Here is a 19,975-nt window from a genome sequence, read left to right on the forward strand (position 1 = left end):
AAGTAGACGTGGAGGGATCATTATTAATAATGGCGATGGGCCTCAGAACATACTTTTAGGACTTCTCGTCTTTGGAGGGAAAATATCACCATACGTCATGTTTCCAAGAGTTTAAGAGAAAGTGGAAGACAGTAAATCTAGCTTTTAATTTAATATGTGAATTGAACACCTGTGAAAGTTGTGAGTATAGTTTTTGATAAATTGAAGACAGAGTCGCTCATTGGTCTCTGTTATTGGTCTCTATATTTATATACATGTATTGGCGCATGGTCTGCAATCCGAGGTGCGTGGGAAAGGATATTCTTTGTTTTTTTGGCCAATATGGCACTAAAGTGTCTTCGATTTGATTAATTTCGACAATCGTGCCCTCACTGCTCTGGATTGGGAGGCATAGCAAACAAAACCCAGACCCAGACTAGAGAGACTTCCGAGGGCTATCATTCATTCTCGTCAAATTTCGCGAGGGGTCGTTGAATCTCGCGAGGGGTACCAAAAAAAAACCCAGCGGAAGTCTACGAGACTATGCGGACGTCATATCAATCAATCCATTCGGGACATGGACAATGCACACGGGGAATATACAGTTTAGTTGACCATGCATGCTAAGAGCATGAGTATAGGCTCGAGGTTGAAACTCACCGTGCAATCTACACTTCAAGCAGACTGCGTGAATTCTGTTATATTTCCCAAGAGAAAATCAGGGGTTCTGTAAACTCCGTGCAGACACACTTTCCGAAACAATGGTCAGAAATATCCAGGAACAAGTTTTATCAACTAGGCCTATTTCCCTAATAATGACTGTCCGTTATAATAATCATTCCTATACGAATGCAATTAATTGGGCGACTTTCCCATAGACTTGTGCACAGACCTCAATGTGACCTAACCCAAGTTTACCATTTGCTGCTTCCACGAATTTTGGTACACTTATGTTTTGGTCGACCAAGGACCATTTGCGACCGTCCTTCTCCTATTTTATAACAAAAGGTCGACGCCAAATTGTCATCCCAATTAAGGCGTGTCACCCTCATACATGTATATAGCAATAATAATAGCAAGATCTGTCGCCCGTACACAGTATTCATTAGTTTAGGCTTATGCAGTATAATCTTCAATAACAAAATCCCCATCATTCGGACGAAAACCTAGCCTGAAATTGTCTTTATTCATTCCTCAATCCCCAGTGTTCAATATTCCGTCCAGTTCCATCGATAGCTTATGATGTCACAAAGGATTCGTCCCGAGACGATATATCACCTATATAATGTCGCAGCATTTAAAAACAAAATTGTCACGGAATGCCAACTTCCCAGCTAGCACCCCGTTGCCATCAACCTGTCGAGCTCGTATATATGCACACGTGCGAGTTATGAATAAAAGATACCTGACCTTTCGCTCAAAACTCGTGGGATTCTATATCTCTTGGAATAAGTCCGTTATGGGCCGATTCTTATTGGCTTAACGAACTCACGCGGTCGTCTGATGGAAAACACTCCGCGCCGCGTCATCGGCGAAGCGCTAAGTCCTTCTGAATAAGACATGGGAAACTTGGATTTGTGGTAGACACGCTGGATCGGATCTAGCGGATCTGGGGGTGGGGTTGGGGAGCACCCTCCCCCGAAGATCCGCTACTGATACGTTCGGATGAAGTTCGAGTGCGACCTTTGATTCAGCCACTAGTCGACTCAACATACGAACGCGCATGCGCACTTAAATAACTCCGGGAAATTAACTCATGTGTAGAACAGCTTCTTCGTAGCACCGCAAGTCATATAAGATGGTTTTCGAACCATTCGTCTCGCCTGCTTTCGCGATTATTAAAATTTATAAAGAGTGACTAATCAGTTGAAGGTTGGCATGTTGCATCTATGACCAAAGTTTGGTTCCAATTGGACTTCAACTCTTCAAATGAGACCAATTTAACATTTTGTTCAGGCTATTTTACAACTTGACCTCAGATGACCTTTGACCTTGGTATGTGACCTTTGACATCATGATCAGATGAAGGTTGCCATGTTGCATGTATGACCTAAGTTTGGTTCCAATTGGACTTCAACTTTTCAAATGAGACCAATTTTACGAAATTGCATAGTCTCTTTCCTGAACAAAGTTCAGGCGAGACAAACATGAGGCCAAGGAAAAGGTGTTTCTTTGCCCAATCATGCGGTTTTGCCGAATTTATCATAATTTCAATTAGCAAATTTTATTGGCTACACGGCTACAGCCTATGGCTCTGCAACAATCAGAAACGACAAGGGTTAAATAATTATTTTGCATGGTCCTTTTCGACACATGTTGACCATGCGCCTAAAATGGCAAACAAACAACCCAAAATCCCCCTCGTTTCGCGAATCAGCCATTTATCAAACTGTCCTCTCTAGAAAAACAGCAAGCCATCAATTTCCAACGGATTTCCTGTTCAATTCCTTTTTTATTTACGAGAAGGGAAAATCCATCAGTTGAAGATACGCGCACACATGGCAAGATCTGCTGCAATTACTCGCAGGAGATGGATCGGGTGTCGTCTTACGTTCTGCCGAGGGGCGTATAAGATGGCCGGGCTGAACAGCCCGTAAGGTGGATAGTGATAGCAGGTACTCGGCATTCCATTGCATGCATTAAGCAAATTACGCGTTCACGTGTGAGCACCAGCGACGCGCGTCGCAATCCAAGATGGCAGCCGAGAGATATCCAACTTTACTTCCCGATACACGTTGTGTAACCAAAGGCGTGTTGCCGATAACGCAGCCCGCGTCTTTTCTAGCCGTTACAACGTAAACCAACTCCAAAACATCGACGTGTATTCTAAATGGATCATCGGAGAGGACAACATGGCTCCGATTTCGGCCATAGCGATCGTTTGGAGATCCTGTCGGCTATCCACAGAGGAGTTAATCGATAGTGCTACAGACTTATTAAATTGTCGGCATCTAAATTCTTCTCCTTTTTTTTTAGTTATTCAAAGGAAAGGTACATGAACTTTACACAGAATGCGTTAACAATTAAACACGCAAAACTTTTGAAATTTAGGCAACTCGCCGAGTGATACACGCACTTCGTATACATACGGTCCAAAAGTTGTCTCGAGAAGCCCTTTAAAGGTAGAGTAGGCCTAGTCATTTGTGCATTGTTTTCGTTTGAAGCAACAAAAGGTCTCAAAATCTAAAGAAGGGTGCTTAACAACTAACCTGATGCCGTTTTAGCTCAGCGAATGCTGTATTATTTCGAGAAAACAACATTCTAGGATCGCGATTTCGATTCAAAAGTTGCTTTATCATGTTTTAAATTGCGCCCGAAATCAGCGTCCGGGACACGTTCTCATTCAGCCGATTGCAGCAACGCGATGTCGCGCACTGAACTGACGAATAATCAAGCAACCGCGTCGTGTCAACGCTTGCGTGCCTTCTCTTATTGTTTTCTTCAAAATGACAGCATGCCAGAAAGAACAATTTCACAGGGAGTTCAGTACCATTATCATCTTTAAACCAACCATGCTTTTCAACAATAATTTCTTAAGTTACTTTTTTGGATAGCTAGAAATGATGTACTCTACCTTTAAAAGTTACTTACAATTCACGGCCACCGAGTGCTTATTGCGACGCGCGTTTACGACAGTGCGATGGACTTTCTATCGCCGGGCATGTATTATGCGCATCACTCTATGTGAAAGTACGGGGCAGGAGCTGAGTGTGCGCGTCTATACGGGACCCGGCGAGGAGTCAAGACGCTCTCGCGATTTCTCTGAGCCGCTACTTTTATTCCATGAAGAGTGATTGCCTCAGGGAACTGTTGAGGACAAAAAGCCTGATACTACCTCAACCTGCATCCGCATTACGACGGCATTCGGTGTGGGGCAAGGGGCATCTTTCAACGGCGACCAATGTTTCGGGTCTAAAAGGCTTTAGTTCCTTGACGTGCCATTCGTCTTGCCAATCCTCCCGAGTCGCTCTTCATCCCTAGTCTAGACGTCTGAGCATTAATCCCAACATTTTTTAGCAACACAATACAAGAAAAATAAAGGCACGACATGTATCTAGGGACCAGTCTGTCAGTATTGAGGGGAGATGGACAAAAGAGCTCATGAAGATGTCACCAATACTGAAAAACAGAAAATAAACTGCAAGGAATATTACGCTTTTGTGCGTGGAATCAAAACGAGGTTGGGCACGCAAAACAAAGAATCATCCACGCTGCTGATACATAAGAACCAATTCAAGTAGCCGTAGCCTGCGGTGAAGCCTGCATTTCAACAATGAGAAAAGGTCCCACGGCTCAACTGACTGTTGTCCCGAATGTCTAAACGACAAAAACAGTTCAGTCTTATATCAGAGTTTCACTGACGGTATAAAAAAAAATGCCCGTGGAGACGAAATGATACACAATTCCAATCACGATGATTGCAAACCGCGGGTTATTATTTGAAACTCAGCCAGAAGATGAGGCAATGTTGGGAAACCAATCCTCCCTTGAATTACACATTCGGGATTACTGGTCGGATGCACAAAAGTCTCGAGTTTAATATACGATAGCCCAAAAAGGAAGGCCGCATTTTTCTGATTCAGTCGTACTGGCAATATTCGTACGTTTTACCATATTGCAGGAAGGCAAAAACGGGTTAAAGGGATGCATGCGACGATTTTTTTTCTTACGAACACATTTCATACAACTTTCTACTCTTCTTTTAATATATGAACACTGTTGACATCCTTTTTTGGTAAATTTTATTGAAAAGTGCACTTCTTTAAACATTTTAAAATGTCCAGACAACTGAGGGCGCTGTTGCCGTGATGTCATTCCAGGAGGACACTGTTTACGGGTTTTCTGTTCACATTGTGAACCCGAAATTTCGTTATTGAAAACATTAATTTGTGAGAAAAGACTGACTTACTGCCATGTACTTACACAATGACGAATCACCAAAGGAAAGGACAATTTATGATAGCAAAAAAGCCAAAAGTCTAACAACTTTTTGTGCTGAAATCTGCCCGGAATGACATCACAGTTTAAGAATATGGAAATTCGCATTAGCATAAAAACCAATGAAAATATAGGTCAAACCGGACACAAAGGTGCATTGTCAAGGACTGCATTAAAAGAATTACATTGCATGGGCCCTTTAAAGGGTAATTCCAACGAGACGAAAACGATGTTTCTGCCTGATGTATACGGTTCATTAAGTCGTGTGTTATTAAAATTCACAGGCGACTTCATTCAACATCGGGGTTACATTAATTTACAATATCTAACCCAATGTTTATCCGCAGATTGTCAAAATTTGTCATTTTCATGACGACTGTGTCGCCGCGGCTTCTTACAAAATGAATATTAATTTTCTTTACAATGGTGACGATTACTGTGTCGTTTTGCCGGACATTCGCCACAAAAAATGTCAAACAATTCATTCTGATATTGTCAGATTAAACAAATTGAATTAGAAATTTAAAATGGGTGTCTTTAATAAACAATGATTAATCCTTTTAATTAATCAGAATCAAGATACTGCCATTGTAAAGCTGGATAGCCCGGATAGAGCACCGGTATACGGGCGAACAGAGGACGCAGGTTCGAACCCTGCTCGCGTCCATTTAACTGTTCCACCTGTTATTAATTGAGATTCTCGTTTGGGACTTACCCATGTTCCAAGACGAGTCCTGCACAATCTCATCTTAAGGATCAGAGCTCATGGGCGTTCCGTCTTAGTGTTACGAGTTCCTCATCGTTGTGCAGATCACGGGTAACATTGTCCTGATCCTTTCAGTTGTTAGCCCCGTGTTCCCGTTTCAACAAGCCCGGTGCTCGACTCGACTCCCCCGGTGCTTCGACTCACCACACGGGGTGAGCGAGAGGACTTCAGCCCCCGGCAGACGTCCCTGCCCGTAGACCGTTGTCTCCTGCTCCCCCGTTAAATTCCCTCGATCACCTAAACCCCTGCCTCCTCCCTCCGTCTCACTCGCTCCGTCCGACGTGGATGCGTCCTGACAAGCCGGCCCGGACTCTGATTAAACGGATCACTTACCCATCTACACCTGCCGCATCACCTGCCTGTAATGAAGAGGGCGATGCGAGTGGGAGTCAATTTCTCATTATTGCTTTTTTTCTCCCTTTCCGTCAATAAACTGGGTTCTCACTGTAACACACACTGACAGCTCTTGCTTCGCACGTCATGCGGTTTTTTTTACTCTAAAAAAAGGCAACTGATTAGGCAAGATGTATAAATAAGCACGGTCATTACAAGTGTGTTTATGTTTTCCCCCGTCATTTCCTTCGTATGACCTTCCCGGCGAGAATTCAGGAATTCCAATTTCCTATATCACGCATTCAGCATTGTGTTGCAATTTTAACTTCTAAATTATGCATCTTTAAACATGCTGTCTGTTATCACCATTAATTATTCAGCTTGCTTTCAGCACATGCTTCTATAATGACGAACATAATATTTTTACAGCATTTTTTTTTTACCCTATGTGACGCGGCAACGGGCGGTGCCACTTATGATGGCGCAATGATGTAGCACGTCATCAGTCAATTTCTGCAGCGTGGCTGGCCTTGATTCAAGATGTCGAATGATTCTACTCGACGCACGCAAAGTCGGGCAACCCTAAAGGCTGCGTTCGTCGTAGTGTGAAACAAACAACAATCCAAACCATTTCGACCTTTACATTTGAGTATAAATAAACTGTAATAAAATAGCTGCTGCTTTCTGATGATTTGAAGAGATATTTTAGACACGTGATCATGTTTTGTCCTTAATCTTCACAGGAAGATGAAGATCGCGGGGCAGCATCAGGAAACTCTCAATATAGGGGCAGATAGGGAGCATGTTTTGGTCAATTAGTGCCTTTTTATGATACTAAACGTGACATTTGGCACACAGTCAGAGTATGTCATGAGACAGAAATTTGTCAATAGGGCCATCGCAGATTTATCCTTTGAAAAAAATATAGGTAAAATAAAAAGCAAAATCGTGAGGAAATCGATCGTACGTTTATTGCGCAGCTAAGCACTAAATGTTGCGTTTATAGCGCATGACGCAAGCTATACGCACCGTTCCGTGAAATCGGCCGCTGAAGCCTACTCGATTCCTAGTAGCGAAATAAATAATGAAATTTATCCGAAATATTTGATTATTTACAGTCGTTTCTACGGTGAAAGACGTTCAAGAGATGTGAGCATAGTGGCTATGCTTTAACTGTAGGGTTTTGGGATATGCCGCGTAGTACTCGTATTCTTCGGCCTCCAACTATAAAAGCGACCGGTGTTTGATCTCGGTCTCGTAAAACCCGACGAAAATGGCTTTCTGGGGAAATGCAGGATGTAAAACTGTCTAAGTTCATCCCCAGAGAGCATGCATTGGGATCATGGGTACGGTTGAAGAAGAAAAAAAAAACCCGAGAAATGTTTAAAAAGAAGAAACAGTTCAGGGTCTTTGGGTATTGATGCTAGAGCACGTGTGCGACCGCCAATTTCCGTCCATTTCCGATGCCGGTATCGACCGGGCGTGAGCTGAAAATGACAGCATCAATTTAGTGACAATTCAACGAGGGCACGCGCACGCTCCAGATCTTTAAGGGTTTTTCGCTGGGCCTAAACTCTATAAAAAGATAGGACAAATTCCTTGATACTGTTGGGTGAGATTTTGACTCATGGAAAACGGAACCCGGCGGTGATGCGCGTGTCTAAATAATGCCAACAAATGTTGTGGGCGAAGGTGGGGCTCCAATATATGAGGGCTAATTAGTAAGTCTAAAAAAATATACTACAACAAGTCAACATTCCTTGTCACATTGGCATTTGATGAAAAAGGTTAAAATATAAATGTGCCGGCATGGTTACAGATACGCTGAATGCTTAGAAATGCTTGGAATATTTGCTGTAATATATATTTTTGCTATAGCCTATTACAGTCGCCATATTTTCGTTGCCTAAAGAAATTGTACCAAAACTACAGGCAACGCGCTCTTCTATTGGCTAACGAGCTACTGAAAAAAAACATGACCGCGTAGATCAAGAATCATGAATATTCAGTGCGTAGGGAAACGTCACAAGGTATAAGCAGGCAATCTGATTGGCTGACGACGAGCGTCAACAAAAGTCGGTTTCGTTTTACGACGCGAGAGTATTAAAGCATAACTTGGCTAACGAGGATTAATCAATCGTGGCCTTCTGGTGTTGAAGAGGTTAACGGCAACATAATTTAATTTCAACTGAGGATAACAGATATCGCCAATGTCGGGGACAAAATGAAAGAATATCTGTGTGTTTGTTTGCCACTGAAGCATTTTACCAAAGTGTCACATTTTGTGGGCGGTTTAGCACCTGGATTCCCCGGCATTAACAGTTGGATCTATTTTTCTGTTCCATTTTCATCTTGAAAAAAAAGAGAGCACATGTGCTCGATAATTCAAACCAATGCATGCAGGTAAATCCAATATTGAAAGATGGAACTTTACCTGAAACAATTCACACTGCTCTGCAGAGAGAATTGAGCTTGGAAACACGGAGGCATATTGCCAATTACACGGTAGTGCCAATACATACGCACAGGCACGCTAGACTCCTGCCGCAGGCGTTAATGTGTGTATTACCGTTAGAATCTATGTGGACACCTTGCGGAAAAAGGACCGTATATTAAATCTTTTTGGACTCTCGCAACCTCCATCACTTGCGCTAAAGGTGCCCATGTAGCCCACATACGTAATATTCACTCCCGTGAATTTCCACATCAAGAAATAATGTTAAAAAACAAAAGGCTGTACGTACGGTGGCCCTAAATCAAGCTGAACGGACATCACATTGTAAAAAAATAAAAGGCATAAAATACCGACATCTGTCTGTATGAATAAGCGTATAAATATAAACAGTTACGATTATTATCATGTAATTTCTGTCATTCAAATCAAAATGTGATCATTAAATGAACCTAAAGTGCCTTTATGTAACGAATATAGGGAAGAATAACTCGTTTTTTTAATTTCGGTCTTGAAAGCATGATCTCTCTGTGTTAAAAAAGAACAACACAATAACAAGTTACAATCCCACAATGCAGTGCGCGCAAAACGTGTTATACAGCGTGAGTCGATTATTTCGCGTGCCTTATACATTAAGCTTCAAACCGAGGACATTCTGAGGTTGCACAGTTCAACGTCCTAGGACACAAGCGTCCGAGACCAAACATGGTGATGGAAGTTATTGACCACAGACTGGGGACCAAACCTCGCCGTTGCCTCAGGTTGAACTGTTCCTTCAATAAAATAACAAAATGTCGAAACCAAATAATTCACAGCCAACTACTGGGAGTAAGTTTATAGCTCAACAATTCCCTCAATCGTTTTTACACTCAAAGAAAACTGAACGAGGGTATCTCGATCTTTTCATCTAGCTATTCAACAAAACTGAATGAACCCTTTTGATTTCCGCTATTTTCAGAGCAACTCTTTCTAAACAGTCCACAATACACTAAACTTTCGGGGCACAAAATCCTTCCTTATCAAGGCAAACCCACGGAGGCAAGTACATGTACTTTCTGCAGTCTTGCCATCTTTCAGGTTAATTCGCTGATTAAAAATACCCAAAGGTTTCGTACTATCAATCTCAGTCAAAGGTTACTTTTCCAATTCAGTAAAGTGCGTCCCTCAGGTGAAATACACACTTGACGATTTTTTTTTTTTTTTTTTTAAATATATTAACGTTTACACGGTTCCACAAATACGTTATGAAGAAGGTTAATTGAAGGTGGACGGCTGGAATGCATCACGTGAGATACCACAAAATTAAAACACAGTCTCTGAAAATACGACTGGTTTTTTTTTTCTACTGACACGAGTGCTGCATGTCTGACATGAAAATCAGGATTGCAGTTTACACCCTGACGAGACTGTTCATCTGTGACGTGACAACATACTAATTGGGAGTTGGCGATAGTAAATTGCTTGCATCTTGTCTGAATGACAAGTGAAATCCTTCTAATTCCGACAGTCTGTGCGTCTGGTTATAGCAGGGACAAGATTTTTTTCCCCGCCGGTTATCCTGAAGGCATACGGGTCATGGCTCTGGATAGGGTGTGAATCAACAGTGCATACTATTTGTAGAATCAACCGAATAATAATGGTTCACATCGTGTGCACATCTTTCAAAAAGTAGAATTCCAAGTTAAGGCCTTTGGCTTCGACTAAAACATGTTTTTGAAATGCAAGTCAATTTAGTTTTACATCGTGTTGAAAGGCTGCATTATTTTTTAGAATCTTGTTCGAAGTAGGATGTGTCAAACACGATGACCCACTTCCGGGTCGGGTTGACCCGGGAAGAGTTTGAGCAAAACCTGACCCGGAGGTGAAAATTCTGATTTCGGGACTCTTACGGAGTTCAAGGGGTGCTATCAGAAGCCATAAACCCGTATATGCCATGTGGCCAGGGATCACGCCAAAAGTCTCGATGCTAGCAACATAAGCAATGCTGCAAACCCGGGAAACAGCAAATGGGAATCAGTAACAGAGGATGGCTTCTGACAATACTATCTTCAGTAAAGATACTGACAAAATAAGAACCGCCAACATAGGGCTGGATGGATAGCTCAGTTGGTAGAGCACCGGAGCGGCAATCTGGATGTCGCGGGTTTAAAACCCTGCTCCAGTCGTTAAAATTAAAAAGTAAAGTCATGAACTTTTAAAATCTTTATGAACGACACGACGAGACTGATAAATTGTGCACATGCTTTGAATAAATCTGAAGGAATAGGAAGAACTCCAACTGTATAAGACTAGAAGCTTCCTAAATCTAAAATCCTAAAATATGTGACATGGGCCTATTTGTTCCTATGCAGTATGAGCATTGATTGATGATATGGAGTATAATGGCTCAGACTTAATGGCACAAGACAATAAAAAGCACTCCACTCAGCAAGGCCCGGGCTAAGTCAGCGATGGCTTTTGCACTTGGGAATTATTAAATTACTCCGCCGAATCCGGGCGATTTCAGCGAAGCTTTTAAGAAAATCCACTCTGGTTTTCGACGGTTTGATGGACGACAGGACGTCTTTGTTAGCATAAAAAATGGGGGGGGGGGAATGTTTGGCTGATGCACATCAGTATAATTTTTTAATGTGTAAAATAAAGACATAGAAATGACGGTTTTACGTGCATCTTTAGACGGCTAGACGAGACAACAATAAAGTCTGCTGTGTCGCTGTTCAGGGTGCTGCAAAAAGAAAGAAACCACTTTTGACAGCAATTTCCACCTTTACTTTGTCAACATTTCAAATATGGTATTAACATTTTGATCTTTAAACACGAGTGACGAAAACATGATTGCAAAAGCATATTTGTCTCTGAGATATGGTTTAAGCATTTCATGTGCCAAACCTGTTTGTCCACGGACGGCTTTATTCCATCCGCTTGACTGAGCTCCGGAGCTTGATTTGAAGATGAAAAACACTACACAAGACTTTAATACACGTTGACAACAGTGATTTTGGTGACTTGTTTTCAAATTAGCATTATAACACTATTCTTGCGATTTTTTTTAATATTTTTTTAACCACGTATGGTTGAAGAGCTATACTTCACTTTACAAAAAAAATCATTTCAAATCAGTTAAGTAAGTAGGTTAAAATTCGTGTCAATAGTGGGTTTCCTTCTTTTTGCACCACCCATATAATCAGGTATACATGGAAGTATATTCCGAATAAAATTTTGTACATATTTAAGAAAAGAAAAATACCAAATTGTTCATTATTTTTTTTTCAACTGCTTAATAATATTGAGGACGTGAATGACAAAAAATGTTGTCAACAAATGAAACAAAAGCAAGCAAATGGACCCAGAAAAAACAAGAAAAAAACAAAAGGTAGTAATACAAATACAACAACAAAACAAAAAGCACACAAAACTAACAAAACAAAACAGACAGACTCGAAAATGAAAATTAATTCATAATTTCACCCCATCGTTGAGCTACGATACATGCAACGCGTCCACATACCTCGTGAAATCCAGAGGATACTCACAAAATGGTGTAGGCCGGCCGCATCAACAGAAATCTCGCCAAGAACAATAACCCGTATCTTTCACTGTATTGACTCGCGTAGGAAGTGCACGTTTTATGCAGGTATTCGAGTGCGGTCGGTGAATCGCTAAAAACATGGGGCTAAATGCTCTCCGTGATGCGCGATGATGTCAATGCGATTTGCGTTCTCAGGGGACTGAGCGAGCCAGTGACGACGTCAGCATGGGAGTCAATCGCTTGACTTGCCCGTACTGTATCCAGCGAGCTCGCGGGCTGACAACATCTTGAGGCTTTTGGATGAGTTTTTGAAGGAGTTGCGCTGCAATGTTTGCACAACCCCGCGTTACGTGTCTTGAGTATATATTTGTATAGACGGCTAGGAGGAAAACAATGAGGAGTGCATTCAAATTGGTTTCGTTGTCAACTCGCCCCTGGCTACAATCAACAAAGCGGACGCGGTAGCCGTGGAGTCGGAATGAGCCATGTTTGCTTATTATTCAGACACAAAACCGCTGTGGCCAAACAACCATTCCATGCTTGTCCTAGCAAAACAAACCTCTGTAAATCATTTCGTTGATTTGCGGGAACCTTGTGCATAAATCCAACCCAACTCAACTGACCAAATTAGCCCAACCCAACTCAACCCAACCCAGCCCACCTCCTCCCTGCCCGACCCAACCCACCCCGACCAAGCTAGCCCAACCAAATCCAACCAACCCAACTCAACCCAACCCAACCCAATCCAACCCAACCCATACAAGTGTGTATTTGCCTGCAAATTAATCGGGGACCCCCTATTGTCCCTCTTTTGCTTGTGGAAGACCTCCCACATGTTTTGTACACGAATCCAAATTGGGGACTCTCGGGAATGGGGATTCTATTGTCCTCTACTGTTCAACGTCCTCTATTGAACGCAGAAACAAACTCAACCCAATCAAACCCAACCCAACCCAACCCAACTCAACTCAACCAACCCAACCCAAACCAAACCAACACAGCCAGCCGGCCCAACGTACCCAACCTCACCCAACCAAACCAAACCCAACCCAACCCTACCCTACCTTACCCTACCCTACCATACAAGCCAAGCCTAGCCAATCGAACACGGGCCAACCCAACCCTACCTTACCCAACCCTACCCTACCATACAAGCCAAGCCTAGCCAATCGAACACGGGCCAACCCAACCCTACCTTACCCAACCCTACCCTACCAAACCCAACACAAACAAACCAAACCCAACCCAACCCAGCCCAGCCCAACCCAACTCAACAACTCAACCAACCCAATCCAAACCCAACCAACCCAGCCAGCCGGCCCAACCCAACAAACCCTACTCTACTCTACCCTACCCTACCCTACCATACAAGCCAAGCCAAGCCAAGCCAAGCCAACCCAACCCTACACCCTACCCTACCCAACACAACCCAGACCACTTGAACCTACCCAACCCTGTACAACCCAACCCAACCCAACCCTACCCTGCCCAACCCAACCCAACGTCAACCCATCTGAACCAATTAGCAAAACTTCTAGTGTCCGCAGTACCTTCCTTTTTCCAAAACGACAGAGTGGAACGGAAATAGAATGGAATGACAATACAAGGCCGTCACGGGAGAGCATATCGATCTCTAATCAATACCTCTGAATTAGACATCAAATCGATATCTCCGAATTACATGTCAATATCTCTGAAGTATAAGGACGATTCTTCAGGGCAATTGAGGACAAAGAAAACATCTGTACCAAAGGGAAACTCAAACATGAAAACATGTCCGATTGACAATTAATGTAAAATTGAAATCACTTTGCTCCTGTGTATGCAAGTTGTGGGACTAAGATTGAAAAAAAAATGCATGTCGGCACAGAGCCAGCCAGAGGTCTTGAGTTAATATTGGTCATTGGACTATAATTAGATTTTTCCTGTTAACGATCAAAATAATTATTAACACTACATTTCTCTAAATTAATTTCCTCTTTCGTTTTTCACTTCTTGGTTCTACAGAAAGCGCGCCATACTTCTTTTTTTTGGGGGGGGGGCGTGAGGGGGAGGGGCGGGCCGAGGCGGGGAAGAAAATACAAGTATCCTAGTTCATCAATGAAATGTTTTTCAGACGTGATCAATTTAAAGGGGATTTGCTGCATGAGCCGCGTCAAAAAGATGTCTTCATCCTAAGGAATTATCTTTTTTTCTCTATTCCTATGTAAAATGACAGCACGTCCGACTGGCATCTTGCCAAGTATAGACGTGGAGAGTATTACCGTTTGTACAAAACAGAATTAGCTTTTAAATATCAACTCGGTTGCTATGTTTGCTGTTTATTTCCAATCCTTCAATTTCTATCTTTTGGGATAACAGTTTTGCAGAAGCTTCTTACCTCTCGAGAACTAGTAATTTTATGAAACTGGAGCAACCCGTAAACACACACGTCCGCAGCCTTTTAAGCCTCCCAAGAGATCCGCAACATACATCAATATTTCCAACAAGCAGCTGAGTGTCTCTAAAGACAATACTCATAACGCATGGCTATTATTTACTTGTTTGCAGATGTAGGAAGGATGTTAAAATGGTCATCAAAAGCCTTTTTTTGTTTGTTGAGTGCTTGGCCCAAGTCCAGCGCGGGCTGTACACATAATGCAAGGGGTGGGCTGTCGATCGATTCCTATGTGTACCCGACATGACACCCCCTTGGACCATTTATTATTTACGCTGAATCCTTTTAGACTTACGGGCAATTAAGGCTTGTGTGTTCATGTGGGCATTACCCCCCGGCTGGTTTTCAGGATGGAGGCATCTGTTGCTTGCTCACCTTGGAGAACCATGCATCTACAAGTCCCAGTTCTAAGTTTCTCAGCTGACAAGCTAGCAAATGAGCTAGATCATGGATGAAGTGAGACCCAGTCACATCTAATGACGATTTGGCTGGTTACCCATTTTTATGAATCCGAGTTTGTCTGGCTTGCTTGCTTGCTCGCTTGTAATACATCCAACGAAATTATTCCATCCTTTAAAATGTCTTTCCCAAAAAAATAAACGGGTGGTAGAGTTTGTACCCAAAATATTAGACCTATCGTGAATTATCTATGCACTTCTCTTTTAAGGGGCACTTTGAGCGAGTTTTAAAACAAATCACTCCCCACTTTCTTACGGCAAGTTATTTATAACTTTTGGACGCATGCTGAGTAGTATTACACGCATGTTTTTATTACATATCCGTGTGATGAATAACACGGAAGTTCTATCGGAATATTTCTCTGGTGACAAAACTCTCTTTTTTAACCAACAGATAAAATAACAGATAAAAAAAGTCCAAATCAACAAACGGAAGAAAGCAAGCGAGGAACCAAACAAATAAACAAATAATTAACAAGCTCAATTTTCACAGTGCAAGTAAAAGAATATGAGAAAATAAAGTACATGCGGTAAACATGAATGACATTAATAGTAACCACAGGCAATAATACAATCAGCAACATCACAGCTTTACTTTTGAATCGCCGAACGACTAAAACACACCGCTATCTATTCACACGGAAGTTGGGATACAAATAATATGCTGTTTCGGTGTTATAACAAAACCAATCCGGCAAGACAAAACGCTCATGGATTTGATTTCAACGGTCCACTGTTAGTTGAGCTGACGAGCATGTTAGTATAGGGTCGATTTCGAGATCGTTTCAAACGTACGTGACCGTGGGACTTGCTTTTTAAATGAGGTCAAAATCGATCGAAAATCCGGTCAAATTGCAGTTGCAACGAATAATCCTAAATAAAAACGTCCTTTTCTCGTAAGAGGAAGTGTCCGTTTAAGTATGCAAATGCTTCATTTTTTGGTACTGGGCTACTGCAATACCAGTTTCGTATCGGCAACATTTTTTTCCACCCAGTATACTGGGTGGAAAAATGTTGCCGATACGAAAATAATCCAAGAAAACAAATAGTACAATCATTTGGAAATCCAGACAGTCCATCAATAATACATTTTAAAGAAAAAAAAGTTCGTTCACATTAGAGTCAAGTTATTTTTTATATAATTTTGTATAAGCCTATATATTTTGCATTTTTCTTACGCCGTAAGTTTGCAATTTCTAGAAATAGAATGGATGTACATGCACATGTACGTCTAAAACAAATGCTGGTTATTCGAACAGTCGAGTAACTTCGGTCACTCAAAAAAAAAACCACCATAGTTGAAACCTATCGTTCGTTCACAATTTCAACATCTCGCCGTGTTTTCCCGTCGTTAAAACATGTGACGAATCTCGTGTTTAAAGCATAGGGCGTTGTCGTAATAGTTACGACACATTTCACTTAGGAGTTCACTGACCTTACTGACATCTCTGACCTTGAGTTGCTCGGGGAAAATCCGTTCTCCCGTCCAAATGATTTACGCCTATCTTAACTTGACACTCGACAGTACCCTGACGATATCTCCGTCGTATCCTAGTACAAGCTGGTTTACCCGATCATAGATCGGGTAGGGCGTAGTGTTGGGGATGAAAATGTGGGGAGTTAAATGTAAATGGGGGATATAGTTGGTGAGACATGCAGTTAAAGAATATCAATTTCTGTGGTGTGATCTGAGGCAATTTCTGATCACTGAAACCAATTTTAGCAAAAGATCATCTGTGAAAGTTTTGAGTTTTGAGTAATTGAATCAGCTACATGTATTCTGAGCAATAGAATCATTATTGTAGGCTACAATATTTTTATTCGGGGAAGAAAAAGTGTGGAGGGGGGGGGGAGACCAAACAATGTCCCCCCTCAAAATGTGGGGGGGGGGGGGGGTGTGTGTGTGTGTGTGTGTGTGTGGGGGGGGGGGGGGGTCCCCTGTCCCCCGTCGATTTACGCACATGATAATTATGTACCATGGCAACTGTCTGTAAATGTTGCCGTTGGTCTGTTAAATTGGCTTTTTGTGAGGCAGTCGCATTTGGAAAACGAAGATCATCTTTTAAACATCATTTTCGAGTTTGGTGTCATTGAATCAGCTATTCTGAGTAATGGAATCATTATACATGTAGTAGCTACAATTTTTATTCGGGGAAGAAAAGTGGGGGGGGGGGACCAAAAAAGTCTCCACCGCTTTAAAATGGGGGGGGGGGGGGGGGTGGAGGGGTTCCCCGTCCCCCACCGATTGACGCCCATGATAATTATGTACCATGGCAACAGTCTGTAAATGTTCCCTTTGGTCTGTTAAATTGGCATTTTGTGAGGCAGTGGCATTTGTGAGAAAACGTACTTGAAAGGCTTGCCGTAGTACACAGGCGATGGCTGATTGAGAAGGTCATAATTAAATTTCAGTATATTGGACTCTTCAACAAACGTAAACTTGAACGTCTTACAATTTGCGAGACTGTCTGCGAGGAACTTGTCGAGTCAACTGTTATTCAACTTGGGTCAACCATCTATATAAGAGCAAATTTTACTCGGCCTCCGAGAAATGTTTGCTCCTGAAACGATCTGAGACCGCGGTCTTTCGCGACGCCAAAATCGCTCCACGTCCGTGGAAAAATGTGGAGGGTGTCTTCCGCCGGATCGGACACATTTTCGTTGATTTTTTGTGTGACTGCGTTTAAGATCGCGATGTTTGAAGCAATGCATCGATCCTTCGTTGATCCCAGACAGGCCCCCGAAATTATAACGCAACACTGTGGCGGGCAGCGAACTCACAACGCTCAGCCTTGGTGGAAGCATCACTCACATGCTTGTGCTTCAAATCATGCAAATAGTGAGCACCGCAGACCCAACCTCGTTTCCAGGGTGTGGAGCAGGCTGCAGTACGCGTTGCCATCGACAGTTTTGCATAGCCCGGATATACTACGCAGTGTAGACTTTCGATTGGTCAGACCGCGCAAGGCATACTTAATGTGTAGTCCTTCTGAGTATTCGTTGCACTCGGCGCAGGGGCGGCAAGCGAAGCATATGAAAGAATAGGGGCACTCGGTGGCCACGCACCATGGAGAAAAAATATTTTACCAAGGTCACCCCATATCACAATTTGGTGAACGCTTTGGCCGTACGGCTGAGTAGAACACGTAAACGAAACCCCTACGTTGACCTCGCTGACGTCGCACAGTCTAGACTCGCAGAAAAGCCAGCACAGGGGGCGGCCAGGCAGTCAACGTGAAAGCGCACACGACGGAAAATTCCTGTGCAAAATGCTGTCACGAAAAATAGACGAAAAGGATCGCCGGTCCGTACGGGAAAATCAGGACGACCCGAAGTGTCCGACCCGGCGGAAGACACCCTCCGTATTTTTCCACGGACGTGGAGCGATTTTGGCGCCGCGGGAGCCCGCGGTCTCGGATCCTTTCATGAGCAAACATCGTCTCCGAGGCCGAGTTAAACTCTCTCTTATATATATAGATACGTACAGACTGGCTACCGTAAGCTATTGACCTCTGACCTCCAGTTGAGGTTACCCAAGAGGTCACACATACCTGGCACAGTGTTTTGTTTCAACTACAACTGAATGAGTGCGGTATGCATTATGCTGGTGACAATTTGAAACAGCCTTGTTTTACACAACGTAGAACTTCAGTAAACATATATGATCTGGTTTAGAAATATCAGTGATTGACGATTAATAGTTTTGTGATCTTACAACAGAACAGACGACAGCATTAACTTCGGAGTGGGAATTCTTGTCGGCACTTAATTTAAAATAATAAATTTTACAGCGCAAGCGAAACTTGATTATGAGGCACACACTGAGTGTGGTCGGCTTTGCAACGGCGATAGTGACAAACTTGTTAATGTGATTGCCTGAGGATTGTGTGTCTAGGATTACACCACTATACAACATTCAGCATTAAAATCGCCCTCTAGACTCGCACTGTGTAGGATACCGTTGGACATTATCACACACTCAATTTGTTATACACTTGAGCATAGGATGTAGTGCATAATTGTTGTTAATTGTGTATGTTATGCACAGTTCTTGTTTCAACATGTCCCCGGCCAAAAGGAAAATTATAAGAAACGATCTGCAATAAATTAAAGATATAAATCGTCATTTGTAAAGAGTGTAAAGATTATGTTTAAAATTTGTTGAAGAAAATTACAAAAATGTAGGCCTGCAAAATGAAACGAAGTGAGCTTCGCCAAATTGTGACAGAATTTTCATCTTAAAAGATGATGCCAGATACTATACAGGATTTCCATCTAAAATACGCTAGACTTTCTACAGATCCTTGCACTTTTCTCTGTCGAGAAGGTACGTTTTTCTCAAGGAACTGGCCAAGATAAAATTCCTCAGACTGAGCTCATATAATCCAATGATGATAAGCGTGACCTGTGCCCAAGATCAGTCGAAGAGTAGAGACTTATATTATTATTGATGCTGTCCAGAAAACGCAGCCTCCAACAACTTGAACATAAACTAACGGACTATGTTGCCCAAAACTAACGGACTATGTTGCCCACATAATGTAGGCCTATACGGTGTTTATAAATTTATCTGAATTAAGAAAATCATGGTTAAAATTATCATCGACCTTCCTCCTTTATATTCCACACGACAATCCATAGGGATATACAACAAGCGGTTTTTTTTTACAGCCAGCGGCGACTCCGCGTAGGCCTACCTACGGTCTGCATAGCGTTCGGCAACGCTGCAGATCGCACGTACATTTTATATCTCGCATCAACCCCGTATGACTCACCGCGCGAAACACAAGAGTGTAAAATTACCCGAGATTCTCATCCATTCAAACATTTTTTTGCTTTTCCCATCAAAGAGATCCTGTTCTAAACTCACCTTCTTGGTCGTCAAGGGTGGACTCGCATCATCTCGAAAAATGCTGGAATCCAAATCTTTGAGTTGGACGGCGGAAAACCTGAGACTTAGGATCAGGAGCATTGTTCAAAGTCGCGTGTTCACACAATGTCAACGTTGTCGTACGTACATAAACAAAATAGAAGTTTTTATTTTTAGTTCGTCCTGGACAATTCTTACCGATTGGTGGCGCTG

General features: G+C 42.4%; 1 protein-coding gene across 2 annotated transcripts in view; it reads right to left on the reverse strand.

The window, feature by feature from the left end:
* LOC119722462 (beta-galactoside alpha-2,6-sialyltransferase 2-like) overlaps positions 1-19,897 on the reverse strand; it is a 35,781-nt gene extending 15,884 nt beyond the window's left edge. Inside the window, exons 1-2 of one of the 2 annotated variants that reach the window (XM_038192595.1) lie at positions 19,763-19,897; positions 5,633-6,042 (exon numbers count right to left, since the gene is read on the reverse strand). In XM_038192595.1, coding sequence (XP_038048523.1) covers positions 5,633-5,665 — 33 coding nt within the window. In that variant the 5' untranslated portion in view covers positions 5,666-6,042; positions 19,763-19,897. Of the gene's footprint in view, positions 1-5,632; positions 6,043-11,976; positions 12,296-19,762 lie in introns of those variants that run through there. The other variant, XM_038192594.1, reaches the window with a different exon arrangement.
* Between the last annotated feature and the right edge of the window lie 78 nt (positions 19,898-19,975).

This window comes from Patiria miniata, unplaced genomic scaffold (genome assembly GCF_015706575.1).
Source record: "Patiria miniata isolate m_02_andy unplaced genomic scaffold, ASM1570657v1 HiC_scaffold_15, whole genome shotgun sequence".
Lineage (NCBI taxonomy): Eukaryota > Metazoa > Echinodermata > Asteroidea > Valvatida > Asterinidae > Patiria > Patiria miniata.